At 44.8% G+C, this 20847-nt stretch overlaps 1 protein-coding gene across 4 annotated transcripts in view; it reads right to left on the bottom strand.

Annotated features, from left to right (window-relative positions):
* Window positions 1-155: 155 nt before the first annotated feature.
* phf20b (PHD finger protein 20, b) overlaps window positions 156-20847 on the bottom strand; it is a 33167-nt gene continuing 12475 nt past the window's right edge. For 3 of the 4 annotated variants that reach the window (XM_017700969.2, XM_017700967.2, XM_037541353.1), the window contains 13 exons: window positions 19754-19855; window positions 18854-18994; window positions 18640-18699; window positions 16968-17216; window positions 13435-13602; window positions 13181-13270; window positions 9869-10000; window positions 8628-8806; window positions 6740-6839; window positions 6452-6647; window positions 4191-4596; window positions 2424-2646; window positions 156-1463 (listed from right to left, as the gene is read on the bottom strand). In XM_017700969.2, coding sequence (XP_017556458.1) covers window positions 1318-1463; window positions 2424-2646; window positions 4191-4596; window positions 6452-6647; window positions 6740-6839; window positions 8628-8806; window positions 9869-10000; window positions 13181-13270; window positions 13435-13602; window positions 16968-17216; window positions 18640-18699; window positions 18854-18994; window positions 19754-19855 — 2192 coding nt within the window. In that variant the 3' untranslated portion in view covers window positions 156-1317. The remainder of the gene's footprint in view (window positions 1464-2423; window positions 2647-4190; window positions 4597-6451; window positions 6648-6739; window positions 6840-8627; window positions 8807-9868; window positions 10001-13180; window positions 13271-13434; window positions 13603-16967; window positions 17217-18639; window positions 18700-18853; window positions 18995-19753; window positions 19856-20847) is intronic. The other variant, XM_017700968.2, reaches the window with a different exon arrangement.

The raw sequence follows: 20847 nt of genomic DNA, 5'->3' as shown, positions 1-20847 counted from the left end.
AAATTTCATATAGTCCTATCATAGTGAGGACTTGGGGTCCTCACAAGTATAGCACTACAAGAACACCCCCCACCCCACAACAACTGCACTACAAAAAGGAGAGCAAGTGTGATTAAAAGAAAGAATGAATGAAAAAAGACAGCAGGATCAATAACTTAAATTCTCAATTACAATAAATTAAAAAGGCATCTAGCGCCTTCAACAAGTACGGAAACAAAAAATATCCATTTGGATCTGCGTAAGAAAAAAAAAAAAAAAAAAAAAGGTTTAGATGTCTGTAACAGGGAAAACCGAACATTAAACATTCTTAATAACGTAATATGAAAAATCTCAAAACCTTTTGTGCTTGTTAAATACACCAGTAAAAATATTTGCATTCACAGGAAACACAAGAAACGGCGATGCTCGTCAAAATCGGGGCGAGGAGGACACGAAAGGAACGACGGTACTACAGTATTCACAAGAGATTAAGGATCTTCTATCACTATTAATATGAATGCAGACTCAATCACAGTTAATAACATTGCAGTTTAGATCAAATGTAATAGCCAAAAAAAAAAAAATAATAATAAAAATAATTCAAACAAGCAGAAAATGGTCTGGAACATGGATTAAAGATGACACACTAGGCAATTTACATTGTCTATTTAGTACAAATATAGAAGTAAGATGCAATTATTTTTCAGATTAAAATATATTTTCATATTAACATTTTCATGTGTATTTTTTATTTTTTTTAAACAGCTACAAAACCATCGTCACTGCCTCAAACTCTCTCTGTCTGGAGCCACAGCATCCTCAGGATTTCAAACCCCATTCTGAAGAGTAAGATGAACATCAACAAGGTCATTTTGCATAATGTCAGCAAAGTAGATGGAGAAAGTCAACCAACCAAACAAAACAGAATCGTATATGCGCTGAAACGAAGTGCCAAAAAAAAAAAAAAAAAAAAGAATTCCTTGCTTTTAATGCCATTAGCCCCCGTTTTAAGATGCGTTCCTCTCCAGAAAGCAAGAAATACTAAACTAAGTGAGTAATTGGTGCCTGAACATGGAACACAACCCTCAGGTACATTCAAATCTCTAAACCTATTAAGCTTTCAAGTAACTTTCTTTCTGCCTTTCCGTCATGGCTTGATTAGTCTGGCCTGGAGTCTCCTCCAGAGGACTGGTTCACGGGATCTGCCGTCACAATAAGAGCATCACGTTGGCCAACTGTGCCTCACCAATACCAGTACAGTAACTGTTCGGTTCAATTTACTTCAAGTCTCTATGTCCAGCCCTCCTGCTGTGCGGAGAGCTGTGTGGTCTGGTGCCCTCATGTGGACGAGGAGCAGAGCGCGATCTGCTGGACCGTTCCCAAGTCCGTCAGTAGTTGCCTGATGCGGTGTTTCAGCTGGGGCAGACGGGCGAGAGGATCTGGAGGCTCCAGCTCACCTGTGTAGTCTAGCCAACTTTCCAAAACTGGGGGAAAAAAGAGAAAGAGGGTCACTAAATCGTGCCTGCAGGCCTGAGGACTTCCATATATATATATATATATATATATATATATATATATATATATATATGCCTGGCTGGACCCATCTAGGTGTGTGTGTGTATGTATTATATATGTATTCCCACACACACCTAGATGGGTCCAGCCAGGCACCTCAACAGGGCAGTCACTTTGGGAGGTCAACATCGCCGCTGGCCTGCATTCAGTACCATTACAGAGCGGCAGTTTGAGAAACACACTGTCCAAAATTCCACTATTTCAGGAATACTGCTCTCAGAAAGTGGGATAGGATTCTATACCGGAGGGAACGCAGTGATCCACGCTCATGTCAGTGTGAGGCGTGTTGTCTGTGTGGTGTGTGTGTAGATGTAGTCGTGTGGTTGGTGATGAACAGAGAACCTGTTGCTGTGATTGTTCCTCCTCTGGTTTTATATTCAGGTTATTTTATTTAATAGTCTATTCAGGGGGTCTTAACTTTATGTAGTAGTTATTTATTTACAGTGATGGTTAAAGCTGTGCAGCTCGGTAAGTTCCAGCGTTCCTTAATCCGTGTAGATGTTCATAATAGATTAACGTCAGCGCCTTCTGACACGAAGCTGAAGTCAGAGTCTTATTTACCAGCTTCTCGTTCGAGTTTTCCCGTTCCACCTTAAGTGGAGCAGCTTCAGGCTCCAGAAAGGGAAAACTGGAACAAGAAGCTGGAGAATAGGAGGCCGAATTCAGCTCCGTCCTTCTTTCTGTGTTTGGGGGGGTTTATTTTATTTCTATGTGTATTAATATTAGAAGTGATTCACACACTGATGGATTTGCTGATGTGTGTGTTTTTGTTTCTCGCGCTAAACTCGGTTTTTACCATCAGGTGCAGACTGAATACTTTCCTGCTGGTCTGGACGACTAATTAACAGTTAATTAATCCCAGCGCTTACCATCCAGCTCCCTCTCTATGAGGTCCATCCTGTGGCTGACTTCGTCCTGCACTGCTTCAATGTGCTCCAGCAGGTTCAGCTGCCACTGCTGGTGCAGCAGGAGATCTGGATCAGGCTTGGGATCACAGGTGATGGGGTCAGGCTCCTCCTCCTCCTTCACCTCGACCACACAGCTCTTCTCTCTCTCAGCAGCTGCCAGCAGCTTCATGCGACACTCCAGCTCCTGAGAACACAAGAGCAATGGTGTCCATAATGTCAGTACAAGGGCTTAAACATGCACTGTGTACAGAGCAGCCGACGTCTGCCCGGGCATGAACGTGAACTCGAGTGGAAGTGACCTGGAAGCCAGACTTGATCAGGCCTGAATGCTGCTGCACAACAAGACCTGGGGCTGTTTTATTTTGCCTTATGCAAAATCTTCATTCCACAGTTGCATTCTGGTAGTGCCATTTAAGGTGGAATGAAACATTTGAAACTTTGTTAATGAGCACTTACACCCACCAGCCAACTTGTTAACACAAATATCTAATCAGCCAATCACGCGGCTGCAACTCAGTGCATTTAGGCCTGTAGAGGTGGTCAAGACAACCTGCTGAAGTGCAGACCGAGCATCAGAACGGGGAAGAAAGGGGATTTAAGGGGCTTTGAACGTGGCGTGGTTGTTGGTGCCAGACGGGCTGGTCTGAGTATTTCAGAAACTGCTGATCTGCTGGGATTTTCACGCTCAACCATCTCTAGGGTTCACAGAGAACGGTCCGAAAAAGAGGAAATATCCAGTGAGCGGTCAGTTGTGTGGACGAAAAAGCCTTGTTGATGTGAGAGGTCAGAGGAGAACGGGCAGACTGGTTCCAGATGATAGAAAGACAGCAGGAACTCAAATAACCAACCAGAATCTCTGAGGAACGTTTCCAACACCTTGTTGAAAGTCTGACACGAAGAATTAAGACAGTTCTGAAGGCAAAAGGGGTCCAGCCTTTTACTAGCAAGGTGTACCTAATAAAGTGAGTATGCTGCCAACATAAACTAGTGATATACTTAAGTAGATCATCAAAGATCATCTCAGCCGTGATGTTACTGGTGATAACTCCCTCCTCGAGTGTCTCTACTGCTTTAATACAGCAGTTAAATAAATACAGTAAGAAATGAATAAACTGGCCGTGAACGCGGCGTTTAATATGTTTTAATGTTCAGCTCCTTCCTCCTAATTATAGCTCCTTAACGAGCATCTTGGTGCTATGTCAGAGTAACGAGCTCCGCCCACTCGCTGCTCAGCCGGCAGTTCGTTCTCCAGCTCCTTACACTAAATTCCCAAACTGATGGACAGTCAAAGGTGGATGAAATCACTCTGGGTGGTGAGGCAGAGTCTGATGAGTGACCTGATGTGTGAATCACGTCGCCGTTTTAACCCTTTGCTGGAATATGAGCAATAACAGGTATTTGACATCATGCTAGCTATTTTGGGCCGGGCCTGCTGAATGTCCCGATATGTGGATCATATCTGAAGCTTAAACTAATCTAAAGTTACTTAACGTACATATGTTCTGGTTTACCATCACTTTCACACGTCAAGTGGCTTAAAAAACAGATTTGAAGCTTATAAGGCATCAAGGAATATATTCATTACTTTGTACTAGGCAGTTGTACAGTTTTAGGTGTGTGGGCCCAAGCTGGAAAGCTGGAAGCTCAACTCTTTTGGATGATGTGGATGCTGATCCCAAGGAGCAGAGCTGGTGACCACTGCCCTAAAGGAACCTGACCCCTACTGACCTTGGCGTTGGCGGCGGTGCGGTCAGCCAGCTGCAGTTTGCATTGCTCGTACTCCATTGGGGCGCCGTATCGGTGCTCGGCCAACTCCAGCAGGTCCTCGCTGCTGCGCAGGCTGTGCTCCAGCTCAGAGCCCCCACGCGTCTCCACCACCAGCCGCCGCTCCAGCACCGGGTAGTACGTACGTGGTTTCTGGTAGCAGTGCTCACTGCTAATGTAGGAGGTGTGGAAGGAGCAGGGGGTCCCCGCTGGCGCAGGTGCTTCAGGCTCATCCTCCTTGATCTCCGCTGCACGAGGGGAGGAGGGAGAGGGTGTGGCAATGCCATAGTCACCTGCCCATTTCCTGCGCACACCATCGTTGGACCTCCAGGGCTGCCGCCACAACTTCAAGTCTGGGTGGGCCTGCGCTCTACCAGACGGAAAACATGCCGATGACCAACACTGAATGTTACATAAATGCCCTGAAATCATAAGGTGGGTTATTAAACATAAAAAACGATCATCTGGTTTTCCTGACCTATTTGACAATTGTGCTTCATCATTTAAATAAATAAATAAATAAAAACGCACCAAAATTTTGGGCACCGAAACATTTCGGCTGAAAATGTTCCAAACTGCAATTTTCAGTTCACAGCCACAAAGAAAAAAAAAAAAGGCTGGAAGATTTTGTTAAAACAACAACAACAACAACAACAACAACAACAACAACAACAACCACATTGAAGTAACACAAGATGCCACTAGAAATAAACCAACCGTCACAGAGTTCAGTCACTGAGAATGCTGGATTACACAAACGCAGCCTACACACTGTAATAATTTCAGCAAGCTTTTGTTTTCATGTCGCCAGGTCTGTTTGGTCATATTCAATACAGACGTCATCGACAATAAAAGTGTATTTTCTGTATTACCACGTTATGAGTAGTACGTTTATTCAAAAGCATAAAAAACTAAACACAAAATCTACAACTAAATCTATCAGGCTCAATACAGGCCTGGAAAAGCAGCAAAACCCAAACTAATTACTTCCCAATACTGCCTAATAAGCTTGATGTCAAAACTAAATTGCTTACAAAAATAAACTAAAAATTTAAGGCTTGCTTGGCTCGAGTTACAAAGCAGGGTCAGAACAGGAGGTCACAACCTACGGGAATGTTTTTTATAGGCCGGTAGCCTAGTGTTAGGAGAAGTGAGCCATCAGCCAGAAGGTTGTAGGTTCATAACCAACAACTGACTAGGTATAACTGGTTGTGCCCTTGGGCAAGGCACCTAACTGCCCCACTGCCCCAGGCGACACTGTGCTGCTCCCAGAGTGACTATAGTTAGGCAGCAAAATGGCAAATTTTCCTTTGTAAGACCAATAAAGTACAAAACATGACGTACACCGGTCAGGCATCACATTCTGACCACCTCCTCGTTTCTACACTCATTGTCCATCTTATCAGCTCCACTTACTGTATAGCTGCACTCTGTAGTTCTACAGTTACAGACTGTAGTCCATCTGATTCTCTGATACTCTGTTACCCTGTTCTTCAGTGGTCAGGACCCCCATGGACCCTCACAGAGCAGGTACTGTTTGGGTGGTGGGTCATTCTCCGCACTGCAGTAACACTGACGTGGTGGTGGTGTGTTAGTGTGTGTTGCGCTGGTCTGAGTGGATCAGACGCAGCAGTGCAGGAGTTTTTAAACACCTCAGTGTCGCTGCTGGACTGAGAATAGTCCTCCAACCAAAAATATCCAGCCTACAGCGTCCTGTGGGCAGCGTCCTGTGACCACTGATGAAGGACCAGAGGATGACCAACACAAACTGTGCAGCAGCAGATGAGCTGTCGTCTCTGACTTTACATCTACCAGGTGGACCAACGAGGTAGGAGTGTCTAATAGAGTGGACAGTGAGTGGACACAGTGTGTAAAAACTCCAGCAGCACTGCTGTGTCTGATCCACACACTAACATACCACCACCTTTCTGCTCTGATAGGGTCCATGGGGGTCCTGACCACTGAAGAACAGGGTAACAGAGTATCAGAGAAACAGATGGACTACAGTCTGTAACTGTAGAACTACAGAGTGCAGCTATACAGTAAGTGGAGCTGATAAAGTGGGCAGTGAGCGTAGAAACGAGGAGGGGGTCATAATGTTATGCCTGACCGGTGTACACAGCAGTCATCTGTACATGTTTTTCTCCCTGGCTGGACGAACCTCGAGACGAAACAACGGTAACACCAAGGGGGAAAATGCATGAGTGACAGGAACGTCCACCTACTGTAAAATGCTCATCTTAAGCTGGAGGCCGTTGAGCACCTCGAACACGCGGTGCACGTCGCCCAGGAGCTGGTGGGTAGCAGCCATTTTCTTGCTGTTCTGATGAGAGTAGTTCTCCTCCAGGAAGGAAAGTCCGTACATGTGGCCGCTGCTTAGCCAGTCTTTGTCGTACCAGAAGCGCTGACTTTGTCTCTGAGCTAAAAACACACAGTGACACTTAGAGAGAGAAGAAACGCTCAGCCTCCTCTAATAGAGGCAGTGTGGAGAGTGGAGGTTAGAGGGGGCTCACCTGGAGGGTCCCTGCAGATGTAGCAGCTGTAGGAGTCAGGCACACTGTCCTCGTAAAGGCCCATGCATGTGCCGTGCTGCCAGCAGAGACACTCATCACACTAGAGAGACCAGGCAGAGAACGCAAGCAGTTAGGCACCCCTGCAGGATCCTTAAGTAAAAGTAAGTGGTTATATTTTGGAATAATGCTTTGTTTTGGGTCCCAATGGCTCTAGAGTGGTTTCCCACAAGTAGATGCACGAGGACCTGGTCATGCACATGGAATCTGGTCAAAGACTGATTCATTTAAAAATATTTGGAACGCTTTACTCAGATAGTGGACTTCAGATGCTTTTAGGTCTACTTGAATTTAATATGCATTAACAGAAACGTCTGTTAAATTCACCTTATTGTCGCCATAACCTTAATATAAGCTTACAGAGTAACCACACCCCACTATTTCCAGCTAACTCCACCCCTGGCACAATTAAAAAAACGCTTAAAAATGGGAGGGGCAGCTGGGAGGGGCAGCTGAGAGGGGCAGCTGAGAGGGGCAGCTGAGAGGGGCAGCTGAGAGGGGCACTGCGGCGATCTACGGGTTTGGAGGTAGGGCGTCATGGGGAACTGGGCGGGCTGGGCTGTTTCACTCAGTTTGACCTCGAGGTCTCCATCACCGGTCAGCCAGGGTTTGCTGCAGTGGCCGTTATGCTCTACAAGCTGCTCATGGCACTTACTGGTGTTACATCTGATTCAGTTCCTACTCAATTTTTCCCCTTTATAAACACTGAAGCGGCACTTTTTCCCCGTTTTTTTTTTTTATCACGCTCAGTTTGTGCCGAATGTGTTACGGCTCTGGGTGTTCGACGTTCGACAGCCAAACAGCTTTGCCTCCGTTGGTAACAACAGAGAAGACATCCTCAACATTGGCTGGTCAGCTGCGTTTGATGTATAATGCTTTTTTGTGGAGCTCACGATTAGCACACTACACTGGCTAGAGGAACGCTTTGCGATGCAGGCTGCTCCACAGAGGACAAACATAAAGGAGGGTCCTCTTATACGTTCATGTTTTCCACTGGAAGATGTTTTAAGGGAGGAAGGCTGCAGTACAGCCTGAGGTGAAAACACTCGCTGTGTTCCATACGATTAAACACAATCGGGTTACAGATTCAGACGGAGGTGTTTATATGCTCACTCTATTCAACAGTCTGATGGAAAATCTTCGTTTACATGCTCACTACAAGTAATCGGATGCAAAATGACGCGCTATGCGTGGAGCAGCGCTTTGAGTAAACGTTACTATGACAGCGAACATCACGTGAGGTCCAGTCAGAGTGAGATGAGCAGCAGTGAGCAGTGCTTGTGTTTTTAACTGCTTTAAAATGACATCAGACTCAGGAAAACGTCCTTCACACGTCCTTATTAAAGAAGGCTGAGAGGAAGACGTCGTGTTCTGAGACGCATAAGCTGGACGTCCGTCCCACCGCCGTCTTTTAAAGATCAGAGCATGAACTTCGTCTCCTCTGCAGACCAGTTTCTGCTCCGCCGTGTTGAACGGTATAAACTCTCACTGTGACGCGACGCACAAGCAGAACGGACTTAAACTTTCCGATAGGGAATGTAATCGGATACAGACGTTTACATGGATATTATTCTTCTATTTAAAGGATTATTTACAGGATTACACACCTCGATCAATCGGGTAGAAATTGCATTCCGAATGGCCTCAATCGGACTATTCCAATTAAGGTGTTTAAATGGACGTATTCTATTCCGATTAAGCTATTAGTCGGATTACTAATGGATTATTAGGCTGCATGTAAACGTGGCTACTGTGTGGATCACTGCTCCACAGGTTAGAAGCTGATCAAGAAGAAGCAGCGAGAGGGAATGAATCGGTGGAATGAGCCAACCTGGATCATGAAGTCATTCTCTTCTTGCACCTCACACACACAACGAACAATCTCTGCGTCATGGGTCACCGTCTCTGCCCCCTGCTCGGAGATGGGCGTGTTCAGCTCTAGACCCGCCTCCGACTCCTCCTCACTCCACAGAGGGCTGTCTGTGGACCAGTCACTGCCACTGTCTTCACCTGTAGCAAAGGAGAGCAGAGAAAACAAAGAAGAGTTCACTTGGAGACCAGGGTTGGTGCATCTACTAGGCCTTCTGATCAACACAGACACACCCACAAACACACACTGAGTAAAAATAACAAACAGCAAAGCTTAAGGCCCAGTCCCATTTCTTCTTTTTACCCCTACCCCTTGTTTTCGAGTGTCTCCTTGCCCCTCAGAACTGAGCTACAGGGCAGTGGTTGAGATCTTCCCTCTGAAATGAGACCCTCTAATAAAAGAGCATCACTTCATTAACAGCTACTAGCGCCGCTCTGTAGGCGACCCTGCCCGTCTGCAGGGACAGCAGAGGAGGGGAAAGTCCAGCTCCTCACTGCTGGGCTTCAGTTACATTTAGGGATCATGCGCCTTCAAAGAGGGGGGCAGTTATTTATTATCACCCCCCCTAATTCTTCAGTGATGTGAAGCTGAAGTCAGAGATTCTCCAGATTCTTGATCGAATTTTCCCGTTCCACCTTAAATGGAGCAGGTGTTACATTCTGGTGCTTCAGGCGTCAAAACTGGTGGATTATTTAAGGTGGAACGGGGAAGTTAGGTAGCCAGCTCCTGAGACATCAGCATACTATCAGTGATTTTTATGCTTGATTTGAAGAAAAAGGACCAAAATCCACTGAAATCACATTAAACTAAGATAGAAGTGGTTGTAATTTTTTAACAGAGAAAATTCTCACATTTGTGGGTTTCTTTGGTCTCTTGTGCCCCATCTTATCGGTTTTTCTCCCCACCCCCACCCCCATAACTCTGTCTGGAGGGCCATGCAGCCCCAACACTTCACCCCACCCCTCTATCTCAACAAAAATCAGGACACCCCACCCCTAGATGTGAACACGCAGAACAGAGGGCTAAGGGCTCAGTGTTGGGGCGAGGGGTGAAATGGGATTGGGCTGAAGGGAGCAACGACAACACGTACCAGACACAGGACGGCAAAACAAAAGAGCCAAGATGAAATAATAGAGACGATAAGCAGAGACAAAGTGGAGTGAGAGTCTGGTTGGAGGAGGAGCTGTGTGTTTGATACCCACCGTCATCCAGCTCCTGTTCTGGGCAGTGTGCGGCGTAGGAGCAGTGTTTGTGGGAGAGGGGCAATTTGAGCGACAGTTTCAGATTGCAGGGGGAGAAGCTAAAGCCAGTGCTCTTCTCACTGCTGTGAGAGTCTGTCAGAGGAAGGGAGAGCAGACGCCAGACAGCGTTAGGACACACACACACACACACACACACACACACACACACACACAAAGCAGAAGAACGAAGAATACACAGGTGTGATTCCGGGAGTCTGTTAAAAGAAATAACCTGGCAGAAAAAAAAAAAAAATCAAATTTTACACAATTTTCCACTTAGCCTAGATGTTCCCATCAGCCAAGACATAAGACATGCTTCTTTCATTTAGAACGGGATCTGACTGAACACATTCCGATTACAGATCAAGACTGCGGTGTTTATTCTCACTGTACTCAACGATATGATGGTAAACCTCCATTTACATGCTCACTACAAGTAATCTGATCCAAAATGACGCCCATGTGTAAAGAACCAATTAGTGCAGACGTTACCATGACAACCAGCATATGTGAGGTCCAGTCAGAGTGAGATGAGCAGCAGTGAGCAGTGATTGTGTTTTTAACTACTTTAAAATGACGTCAGACTCAGGAAAACGTCCTTCACACGTCCTTATTAAAGAAGGCCGAGAGGAAGACGTCGTGCTCTGAGACGCATAAGCTGGACGTCCGTCCCACCGCCGTCTTTTAAAGATCAGAGCATGAACTTCGTCTCCTCTGCAGACCAGTTTCTGCTCCGCCGTGTTGAACGGTATAAACTCTCACTGTGACGCGACGCACAAGCAGAACGGGCTTAAACTTTCCGATAGGGAATGTAATCGGATACAGACGTTTACACGGATATTATTCTTCTATTTAAAGGATTATTTACAGGATTACACACTTCACTCAATTGGACAGAAATTGTATTCTGAGTGGCCTCAATTAACCAATTAATGTGTTTACATGGAGGTATTAAATTCGGATTAAGCTATTACTAATGTTCTTTGCTGTAATACAGCAGTTAAATACAGTAAGAAATGAATAAACTGGCCGTGAACGCGGCTTTAATATGTTTTAATGTTCAGTTCCTTCCTCCTAATTATAGCTCCTTAACGAGCAGCTTGGTGCTACGTCAGAGTAACGAGCTCCGCCCACTCGCTGCTCAGCCAGCAGTTCGTTCTCCAGCTCCTTACACTAAATTCCCAAACTGTCGTCACCACTGAGCAGCTTTTCAGTCGGCAGCTGTGGCAGAAGAACAGCTGAACAACCTGGAATCAGCCAGAAATGAACCCAACACCATTCGCCAGACGTGTCTGATCTTCAGAGTCGGACCAGATCAGACTGAGCCGTAAAACTGACCCAATATCAGGTTCAGCTCAGTTTGGTCAGTTTGTCCAGATCAGTATTAATGTTGTTTTGTTCCAGCCGGTCTGTAAAGCTTCTTACAGCCCGTTTAGTTTGGCGAATGGTGTTGGGTTCATTTCCGGCTGATTCCAGGTTGTTCAGCTGTTCTTCTGTCACAGCTGCCGACTGAAAAGCTGCTCAGTGGTGACGACGGTTTGGGAATTTAGCGTCGTCTCGTCTTCAGAGTCGGACCAAATCGGCTGTCGGTCAGATGAGATCTTAACAGCGCCCGTTTTCTGTTTGTGGCAAAGTAAGTAGTAAAAACGTTCAAATGGCCTGAGCGTCTCCTACAGCTGTCAGAGTCGTTGCTTAGCAACGGCATCTCAGCAGAGTGGTGGTGTTTGTGAACAAAACGTGATGTTCTGGTGAAATAACAGCACAGCTAGAGCGCTGCTCAACCAATCAGCTTGCGTGGCTGGAACTGACTATTGTATAATCTTTATTAAATTTATAGGGATGGTTCACAGTCTACACCATTCAGCTAAAAGGGGTAGTAACTACTTGTATTTTGCCATTTCCTTTTGTGCAAATATTGGTTCTCTCTTAATATCTCTTGCTGCAGATTTGTGAAATTTAGCTGGGAAGTCTGCAGCATTCAGCTACATGGTTATGTCACGGTGATTTTTATAGCCTTGTATATTTAACTTAAATCACTGCTGCTGGAAGAATCATAGATACATTTTGTTTTTGTTTTTCATTTTACGTTTTTCAGTTTTTGGCATAATCTGAAAGTGCCTGTTGCCCTTTACAATGTGTGTAAATTTCATGATGAATGGACCAAAAGAAAACGTCCCAAAATGACTTGGAAAAATGTCTGGTTCCATTGACTTACATTAAAAGTAAAACAGCTTTTTTCCTTCTCCTGTAAAGTTACTATTTTGGAGATAAGAGATTTTCGTCTAACAACAGCGAGTTATAATGCCTACCAACAGATGTGCGTTCATATATCCCTTGTTTCTGTTTTCATTTTAAAAAGGAGGGACATTTTCTTAACTCTAAAACAAACAGATTAGGAATCCAAAAGATTTTAACATCCCAGGCTTATTATATAAAAGGCTTATTATTTAGTAACTATAGGGATTTCAATGCAAACTGGTTGAGCTAATCTTTGGTTATAGAAGTGCGAAATAATCATTTCATTAATCATCAAAATAATCACTAGATTACTCAATTACTCTTATAATTGACAGTAGAGTTGCAGTCAAGACCACTAGAAGTGAGGCGGAGACCAAGTCCAGGAGTGGCAAGCCTGCTAGTTTATGGCCTTAAAACTGATATGCAGGCTGAGACTGGACTCAAAAGCCTTATGAGGAATATTTCATCCAAAAATGCCAACACTGGAAAAAAAACCATGTTTTTCCAGAGAATGGCAAAAGCTAATGCTGCCCAGTTAGTCCCATATAAATGAGATCATGCACACTAGTCCCGATCTTTACCGGCTTCATTTCTACCCTGCTTACAAATATGATGCACTTACAGAACTAAATTAATTGCGCTCTTTCATATTTTTAACTGAAGACCCACAGAATCCCCACCCATGATCCTGGCATTGGCTACCCAAGGCCAGCAATGAACAGCAAGAGGCATGAACTGAATCAGGATTTAAACTAAGAGCACCAGCAATCCCACCATCAGTGCTGAAACACAGAAACCCCCCTGCATTATCACTGTTAGTGACTTCCACTGACTCACAGCAGGTTAAAACACAGACTCAACATATCGAAATGACGGTTTCAAAAGCAGCGATTTTTACAGACACTACAGATACAGCAGGATATACATGTGCTTGTGTGCGTTCGCAAAAACCTGCAAGTACAGCAGAAAAGCACATGAGGGAGCCAGAGAGGCTGAGCAACGTCCACATGTTCCTCATGGCCCAAACCGTCCTACCTGATTTGGACTTCTTTTTCTTCTTCTTCTTTTTCTTTGACTTGATGCAGAAGAAGTCCCTTTGTCTCTTCTCTCGCCGCTTCTCTCTTTCTGCACCCCCACCCCAAAAAAAAAAGACGGAAAAAAAAAAAAGAAAAAGAAAAGGAACAGAAAGAATCGATGAATATCTAAACGCTTTCCACCACACTATGAGCACAGTTAGCTTGGAAGCTTCACCCGGCACTAGACGTGACGAGGGTGATGCTCTCCTGTACCTGTTTCCATGGCAACCCAGTCTCTGTCGTCATGGAGCGAGCGATTGGCGTGCAGGTTCTCTTTGCTTCTCTCGCAGTGGGAGGAGCTGCGCTGACGATGCACGCCGTTGGCAGTAGGGGGCGACGGAGTGTGGCCAGACTTGCTGTCGCTCAGCGGGGATGGAGTGTCTGTGGGAAGGAGAGAGAGAGAGAGAGAGAGAGAGAGAGAGAGAGAGAGAGAGAGAGAGAGAGAGAGAGAGAGAGAGAGAGAGAGAGAGAGAGAGAGAGAAGGAGGACTATATATATATATATATATATATATATATATATTTCTTAATAAATTGAGAATGTTTACAGCAATAGCCGACCCTTCAACTTGAGTCCTACTAAGTGTTGTATCCAGGAAAAATAAATGTCTAGGCGATGTGGAAATACCCAGTCTGGCAGTCCTTATTAAAAGCAACAGATGAACAAATAGAGTAGAGCAGAGGTCTTCAATAAAAATTCAATAAGGTACATTTAGAGAAAATTTCCCCAAGCGAAGGTCCAGAACATCATAATGTCTGACCTGCATCGTGACTCAGCGCCATGTACTGTTTACTAAAGTAGCCGAGTAGGAATATCAGCATCTTATACAGTCGATAGCTGAACATCAGATCAAATAAAGTCCAGTTCGGTCAGATTTCAACAACATTTACTGAACATCAGATCAAATAAAGTCCAGTTCGGTCAGATTTCACCAACATTTACTGACCATCAGATCAAATAAAGTCCAGTTCGGTCAGATTTCAACAACATTTACTGAACATCAGATCAAATAAAGTCCAGTTCGGTCAGATTTCAACAACATTTACTGAACACCAGATCAAATAAAGTCCAGTTCGGTCAGATTTCAACAACATTTACTGAACACCAGATCAAATAAAGTCCAGTTCGGTCAGATTTCAACAACATTTACTGAACACCAGATCAAATAAAGTCCAGTTCGGTCAGATTTCACCAACATTTACTGAACAACAGATCAAATAAAGTCCAGTTCGGTCAGATTTCAACACCATTTACTGAACATCAGATCAAATAAAGTCCAGTTCGGTCAGATTTCAACACCATTTACTGAACATCAGATCAAATAAAGTCCAGTTCGGTCAGATTTCAACACCATTTACTGAACATCAGATCAAATAAAGTCCAGTTCGGTCAGATTTCACCAACATTTACTGAACATCAGATCAAATAAAGTCCAGTTCGGTCAGATTCCACCAACATTTACTGAACATCAGATCAAATAAAGTCCAGTTCGGTCAGATTCCAACACCATTTACTGAACATCAGATCAAATAAAGTCCAGTTCGGTCAGATTTCAACACCATTTACTGAACATCAGATCAAATAAAGTCCAGTTCGGTCAGATTTCACCAACATTTACTGAACATCAGATCAAATAAAGTCCAGTTCGGTCAGATTTCACCAACATTTACTGAACATCAGATCAAATAAAGTCCAGTTCGGTCAGATTCCAACACCATTTACTGAACATCAGATCAAATAAAGTCCAGTTCGGTCAGATTCCAACACCATTTACTGAACATCAGATCAAATAAAGTCCAGTTCGGTCAGATTTCAACACCATTTACTGAACATCAGATCAAATAAAGTCCAGTTCGGTCAGATTTCAACACCATTTACTGAACATCAGATCAAATAAAGTCCAGTTCGGTCAGATTTCAACACCATTTACTGAACATCAGATCAAATAAAGTCCAGTTCGGTCAGATTCCAACAACATTTACTGAACATCAGATCAAATAAAGTCCAGTTCGGTCAGATTCCAACAACATTTACTGAACATCAGATCAAATAAAGTCCAGTTCGGTCAGATTTCAACATCATTTACTGTCAGTTTCCTCTTTTTAGATCACGTCATGTGGAATAACTTCCCTCTGGCTCACTTTCCTCTCTGACTGCTGTTTCTCTCCTCGTCCCTCCCCTGTGTGGCGTCACTGACTTGAGTCTCAGAGCTCATCATAATACACAGATCTGATTGGCTGAGTAGCATCACATGTGATGTGTACAATGCATGCGATTGGTCTGTGAGTTTCCCAGGCTGCTAAAGCCGTAGCGTTAAGGCTAGAAAAGCTATGCCGATTAAAACAGGACCACCTGCTCAAAATTCAATAATTTTCCATAGTTTATTGGTTATAGGCCGGGGTCCGCATAGGACAGCATCTGGGTCATCTCTGGTGGAGATGTGTAACTACACCCAAAATGCAGGAGAATATTCTGTAACATCAGTTGTATGTCAGACTCCTTCAACAAGTGGATAAACCCCATTATCATTAGAGCATTGAAAGAGAACTCAAAACTTTGTGAAGGACGTCTTTCGAGGGTGTCAGTAAATTATATACTCTGAAGCAATGCTACTTTTAAATTTTAACTTAAATAAATAAAATAACTTCCACAATGCAGCCTGAGGTAATAATAATAATAAATATAATAATAAATAATAATAATAATAATGATTTTTAATTAAGCTCAAAGTGCTTTACAGACAGGTGATAAAGCTAAACAGTAACAGAAATAAATATTAATTTAGAATCATAAGAAAATGATCTAATGGCAAAATATAAACAATGCGAGACGTAGAACTTTAATTAAACACCAAGTTAAACACGTTTTAAGATGTTTATTAAAAGTGAGCACCTTTTATTAGATAGTCAAGCTCAGAGAACTGAGCTCCACAGTTTGGAAGCAGAGTAACTGGACGAGTTTCTCTCTTTTCTGTGTTTTATTGACGGTGTTTGTAGGTCAGAATCTGCAGATCTAAGATCATAGCCAGATACTCTGTGATGTAAACAGAGCTTTAAGGCCATTTAGAGCTTTAAAAACTAGTAGCAGAGCTTTAAACTCTGTCCTGAGTGATACAGACAGTCAGTGCAGCTCTTTTAAACCGGACTGATCTGATCTCTCTGTGTTTTTGTTAGGATGCTGCTGCGTTTTGTCCGAGCTGTAAAGGATGTACTGTTTTCTTTGGAAGTTCAGTCGGAAGACCATTACAGTGATCAACTCTGCTGGAACAAACGCATGAGCAGGTTTCTCTGCGTCGCTCTGAGAGAGAAAAGGCCGAACTTTAGTGATTCTCTCAGATGATAAAAGCTGCTTTAGTGACTGTGTTTACATGCAGATTAAACAGCTCAGACTCTAACATCTCACCCAGGTTCGGTAAATGAAGCTAAAGAACCAAGTTTCTCATAAAGCAGCTTTCTCTGAGTTTTCATCCCAACGATTAGTATTTAAATTTTTTAGTGATTTAACTGTAGAAAAATGTATCAAAGTTTTCTTATCTTGGTTCGCTGAAGTGAAAACCTCCTATCACGTTTTCCATTTCCAATTATGTAAATATAAGACTAGAGCCTTTCTAAAGAAGTTGCCCCGTCCATTCAGGCAGCCTCTGCAAGGTATAAAATTCAGCTGAACCTAGTAAAGACATTCATGCTCCATCTACCAGCTAACATCCCACACTGAAGACCCCCGACCCACGAAGGGTGTACGCTGACCTAGTGATGCAGAAACGGTGCGGCGTCTGCGGGGGGTCTCCTGGCTGTGGGGCGGCCGGTCAGATGTTCGCGCCTGGGCGCTGCGTGTGGGGCTCAGGTCGCTCTGCGAGTGGTAGTACTTCATGTGGTAGTGCAGGAGAGAGGCCTTGCGGAAGGACTTGGTGCAGCCAGGGACCTGGCACTTAAACGGGTTGTGGTCCAGCTCGATGGAGAGGATGGGTGGAGGCTGGTTTTTGATGACCCTGTACACTGTTGGGAGGAGACAAAGAGAAGACAGAGTGTTAAATGAGCCTGAATGTGCAAGTACATATCCGGGATGAGTGGACAGGACAGTCACTGGCCACCTAGAAACACTGGCACTGTATCAACACTTACTGTCCATGTCGTCAGGCCCACTTACCATATAGGTGCACTTGGGCCCAGTCCCATTTATTTTTACCTCTACCCCTTGCTTTTGAGTGTCTCCTCGCCCCTTGGAACTGAGTTACAAGGGGTAGTGGTTGAAATCCTCCTCTATAAAAATACTAGCGCCGCTCTGTAGGCGACCCTGCCCGTCTGCAGGGACAGCAGAGGGGGGGAAAGTTCAGCTCCTCACTGCTGGGCTTTAGTCACATTTAGGGATCATAAGCCTTCAAAGAGGGGGGCAGTTATTTATTATCACCCCCCACTAATTCTTCAGTGATATGAAGCTGAAGCCAGAGATTCTCCAGGTTCTTGTTTGAATTTTCCCGTTCCACCTTAAATGGAGCAGCGGTTACATTCTGGCGCTTCAGGCGTCAGAACTGCTGGACTATTTAAGGTGGAATGGGTAATTGAGCTAGCTAGCTGCTACTGAGACGTTAGCACAATATTCGCAATTTTTTTACGCTTGTTATAAAGAAAAATGACCAAAATCCACTGAAACAACATTAAACTGAGATAAAACAGTGGTAGTCGTATTTTTGAGTTTTGAGAAACTGAGAGTTTCTTTGGTCGCTCTTCACCCGTCTTGCCAGTCCCCCCGCTCAGGATGTAGCCCTAGCACTTCATCCCACCCCTCTCTCTCATCAGGAATCGGGATGTTTTTAAACAACTCCATATCACAGGCGGGCTGAGAACAGTCCACCAACCTCAAATATCCAGCCAACGGCATCCTATAGCCAAAAACTGACCACTGAGCAGGACTAGAACAGCGGTTCTCAACAGTTCCTCAGGGCCCTCCCAGACTGTTGCTCTAACCCTGTGTGTTGCGAATAGAGAAGCAGCAAAAAAGCAGACCATCCGGTGGTCCTGAAGACCAGGTCGAGAACTACTGTACCAGAGGATCTTCAAAAAATGGGGCAATAGTATAGGCAGGTCTTGTATAGTGGCCAGTGAGTGGACACCACCTCTTGTGAACCCGTGGGGGTCCTGACCACTGAAGAACAGGGTAACAGAGTATCAGAGAAACAGATGGACTACAGTCTGTAACTGTAGAACTACAGAGTGCAGCTATACAGTCAGTGGAGCTGAAAAGATGGACAGTGAGTGTAGATACAAGGTAGGTGTACCTACCAAATTTGCCAGTGAACAGATAAGTGCAGGATAAATGAGGATTTTAAACAGAGTAATTCATTCTGGCACACCTTTCCTGACCCACGCCTATGCGTATGTGTGTGGATGTACAGAGGCAGCTGTATAAGGATGCACTCACATGGCTCCCTGCTGTACTTGTTTGTGGTTGGAAGGTGGACTTGCCGCTGGAGCAGTGTTGCTTTGGGGAAAAATAAACAAAAACCAAACGATGAGCATTTCTTTTTCAGGACACCATGGTCAGAAATTTTCCATTGCATAATAAAATGCTACTTTTTCTAATTGCAGAATCAGACCTGAATCATGCTGGTTTACAGACAAACACACAAACGTACCAAGATCAGCCGTAGGTCCTGACTGTCCTGCAGGTTTAGAGTTCTCTGGATGACCGGGTTGACTGTGGCCATCGTTTTCTTCAGAGCCTTTCTGGACGGAATCCGACTTGGTAGGCAGGATCTGGGATCGATTAGCTTTGTCTGTATGGGTTTCACATACAAATTTGTTAGATTATGAGCCATGCTAATATATATATACACACACACACACACACACACACACACACACACACATATATACACCACCTCCTCGTTTCTGCGCTCACTGTCCATCTTATCAGCTCCACTGACCGTATAGCTGCACTCTGTAGTTCTACAGTTACAGACTGTAGTCCATCTGTTTCTCTGATACTCTGTTACCCTGTTCTTCAGTTGTCAGGACCCCCATGGACCCTCACAGAGCAGGTACTATCTGGGTGGTGGGTCATTCTCAGCACTGCAGTAACGCTGACGTGGTGGTGCTTGTGTGTTAGTGTGTGTTGTGCTGGTCTGAGTGGATCAGACACAGCAGTGCTGCTGGAGTTTTTAAACACCTCAGTGTCGCTGCTGGACTAAGAATAGTCCACCAACCAGAAATATCCAGCACACAGCGTCCTGTGACCACTGATGAAGGACTAGAGGACGACCAACACAAACTGCAGCAGCAGATGAGCTGTCGTCTCTGACTTTACATCTACAAGGTGGACCGACGAGGTAGGAGTGTCTAATAGAGTGGACAGTGAGTGGACACAGTGTTGAGATGGACTACAGTCTGTAACTGTAGAACTACAAAGTGCAGCTATACAGTAAGTGGAGCTGATCAAATGGACAGTGAGTGCAGAAACTAGGAGACGGTCATAGTGATGAGCCTGATCTGTGCGTATAAAAAGAAAGAAAAACAGAGAGACTACATGTTTGGACCTGTGCTTGAGTTGGCTCTGCTCCTCTTGGACGGAGGCGTCTGTCCTGTGGACGCGCGTCTCTTCCTTAGTTCTGGCACGCTGGGTCTTTCTGCGTCTTTGCCTGCGAAAGGCACAGAAGCCAACATTCAGCATGAGTCAGCGTGGGGGGAGGGAAGCAGACCTGCTGCAATCACGCCTGGAGCAGATCGACCAAAGCAGGCCGAGCTACGCAAGCGACGGCGCATCTAAGCATCACACATGAAACTATACAGAACGTGTTACGAATAGGGTTTCAGGTAAAGCTCCGCAAGACAGGCGAATAAAACCCCCCCAGACACGACATCCAGTAAAAATATTCTCTAAATCATTGCATGAATCATCAAGCATTCAACTTTAGCGTTCTCACATAGAGCTTGTTTTAAAAGAACCGAACCGAGTTCTGTTCAAGTGAACCTGGAAGGGAACCGCCTGCAAACGGCCTCAGTCGTGTGTTCACACTGTAAGCGAACTATAAAGAGGACTCAGTTTTCTTTCTGGCCCTTTGGGATCTCAGAGCACTTGTTCTGACCACAACTCCATCAGAACCTGGACCCCTTTCACAGCACTCGTGGTGTACACAGTGCTCGCCAAGTGGGAAGCGTTCTCTCATGAATCCGACCTATCAGGTGACGAGAAGGACCACCAGACCTGCCTGCCGCTCTCCTATTGGCCGCACTGATACGATCGGCCAACGCGCATCTCACAAAATTGGAAAAATGGCCCTGCGGGTCAGCGTTCAGAGTGAAAGCAGCAGAAAACTGCATCGGTCACTGCTGTCGGTCTCAGACCACGGACGGATTTCATCCTGAGTAGAACCTTATAAATGACCCCTGGTCCGTTTTACCTGCTGAAGACTGTGTGTCCACTGAGCTCGAGGCCTTCACCATAAAGCGAAGCTAAAGCGGACTGGAGCCGTTTTGTTTTCACAGTGAACAAATTAATCGAACCCACAAAACGAACCGAAGCCACTTCAAGAGGCGGTCCCGGTTCGGTTCGTTTTGGGGGCCGTTTAGAGGGTCCGAGTTTGTTTGCCGTGTTCACACATGCAAAAGAAACCATGACTCAGTGGTCCGA

The sequence above is a fragment of the Pygocentrus nattereri genome, chromosome 9, assembly GCF_015220715.1.
Source record: "Pygocentrus nattereri isolate fPygNat1 chromosome 9, fPygNat1.pri, whole genome shotgun sequence".
Lineage (NCBI taxonomy): Eukaryota > Metazoa > Chordata > Actinopteri > Characiformes > Serrasalmidae > Pygocentrus > Pygocentrus nattereri.
The sequence above is the reverse complement of the archived record's forward strand: the minus strand, read 5'-3'. Positions and strand labels throughout refer to the sequence as shown.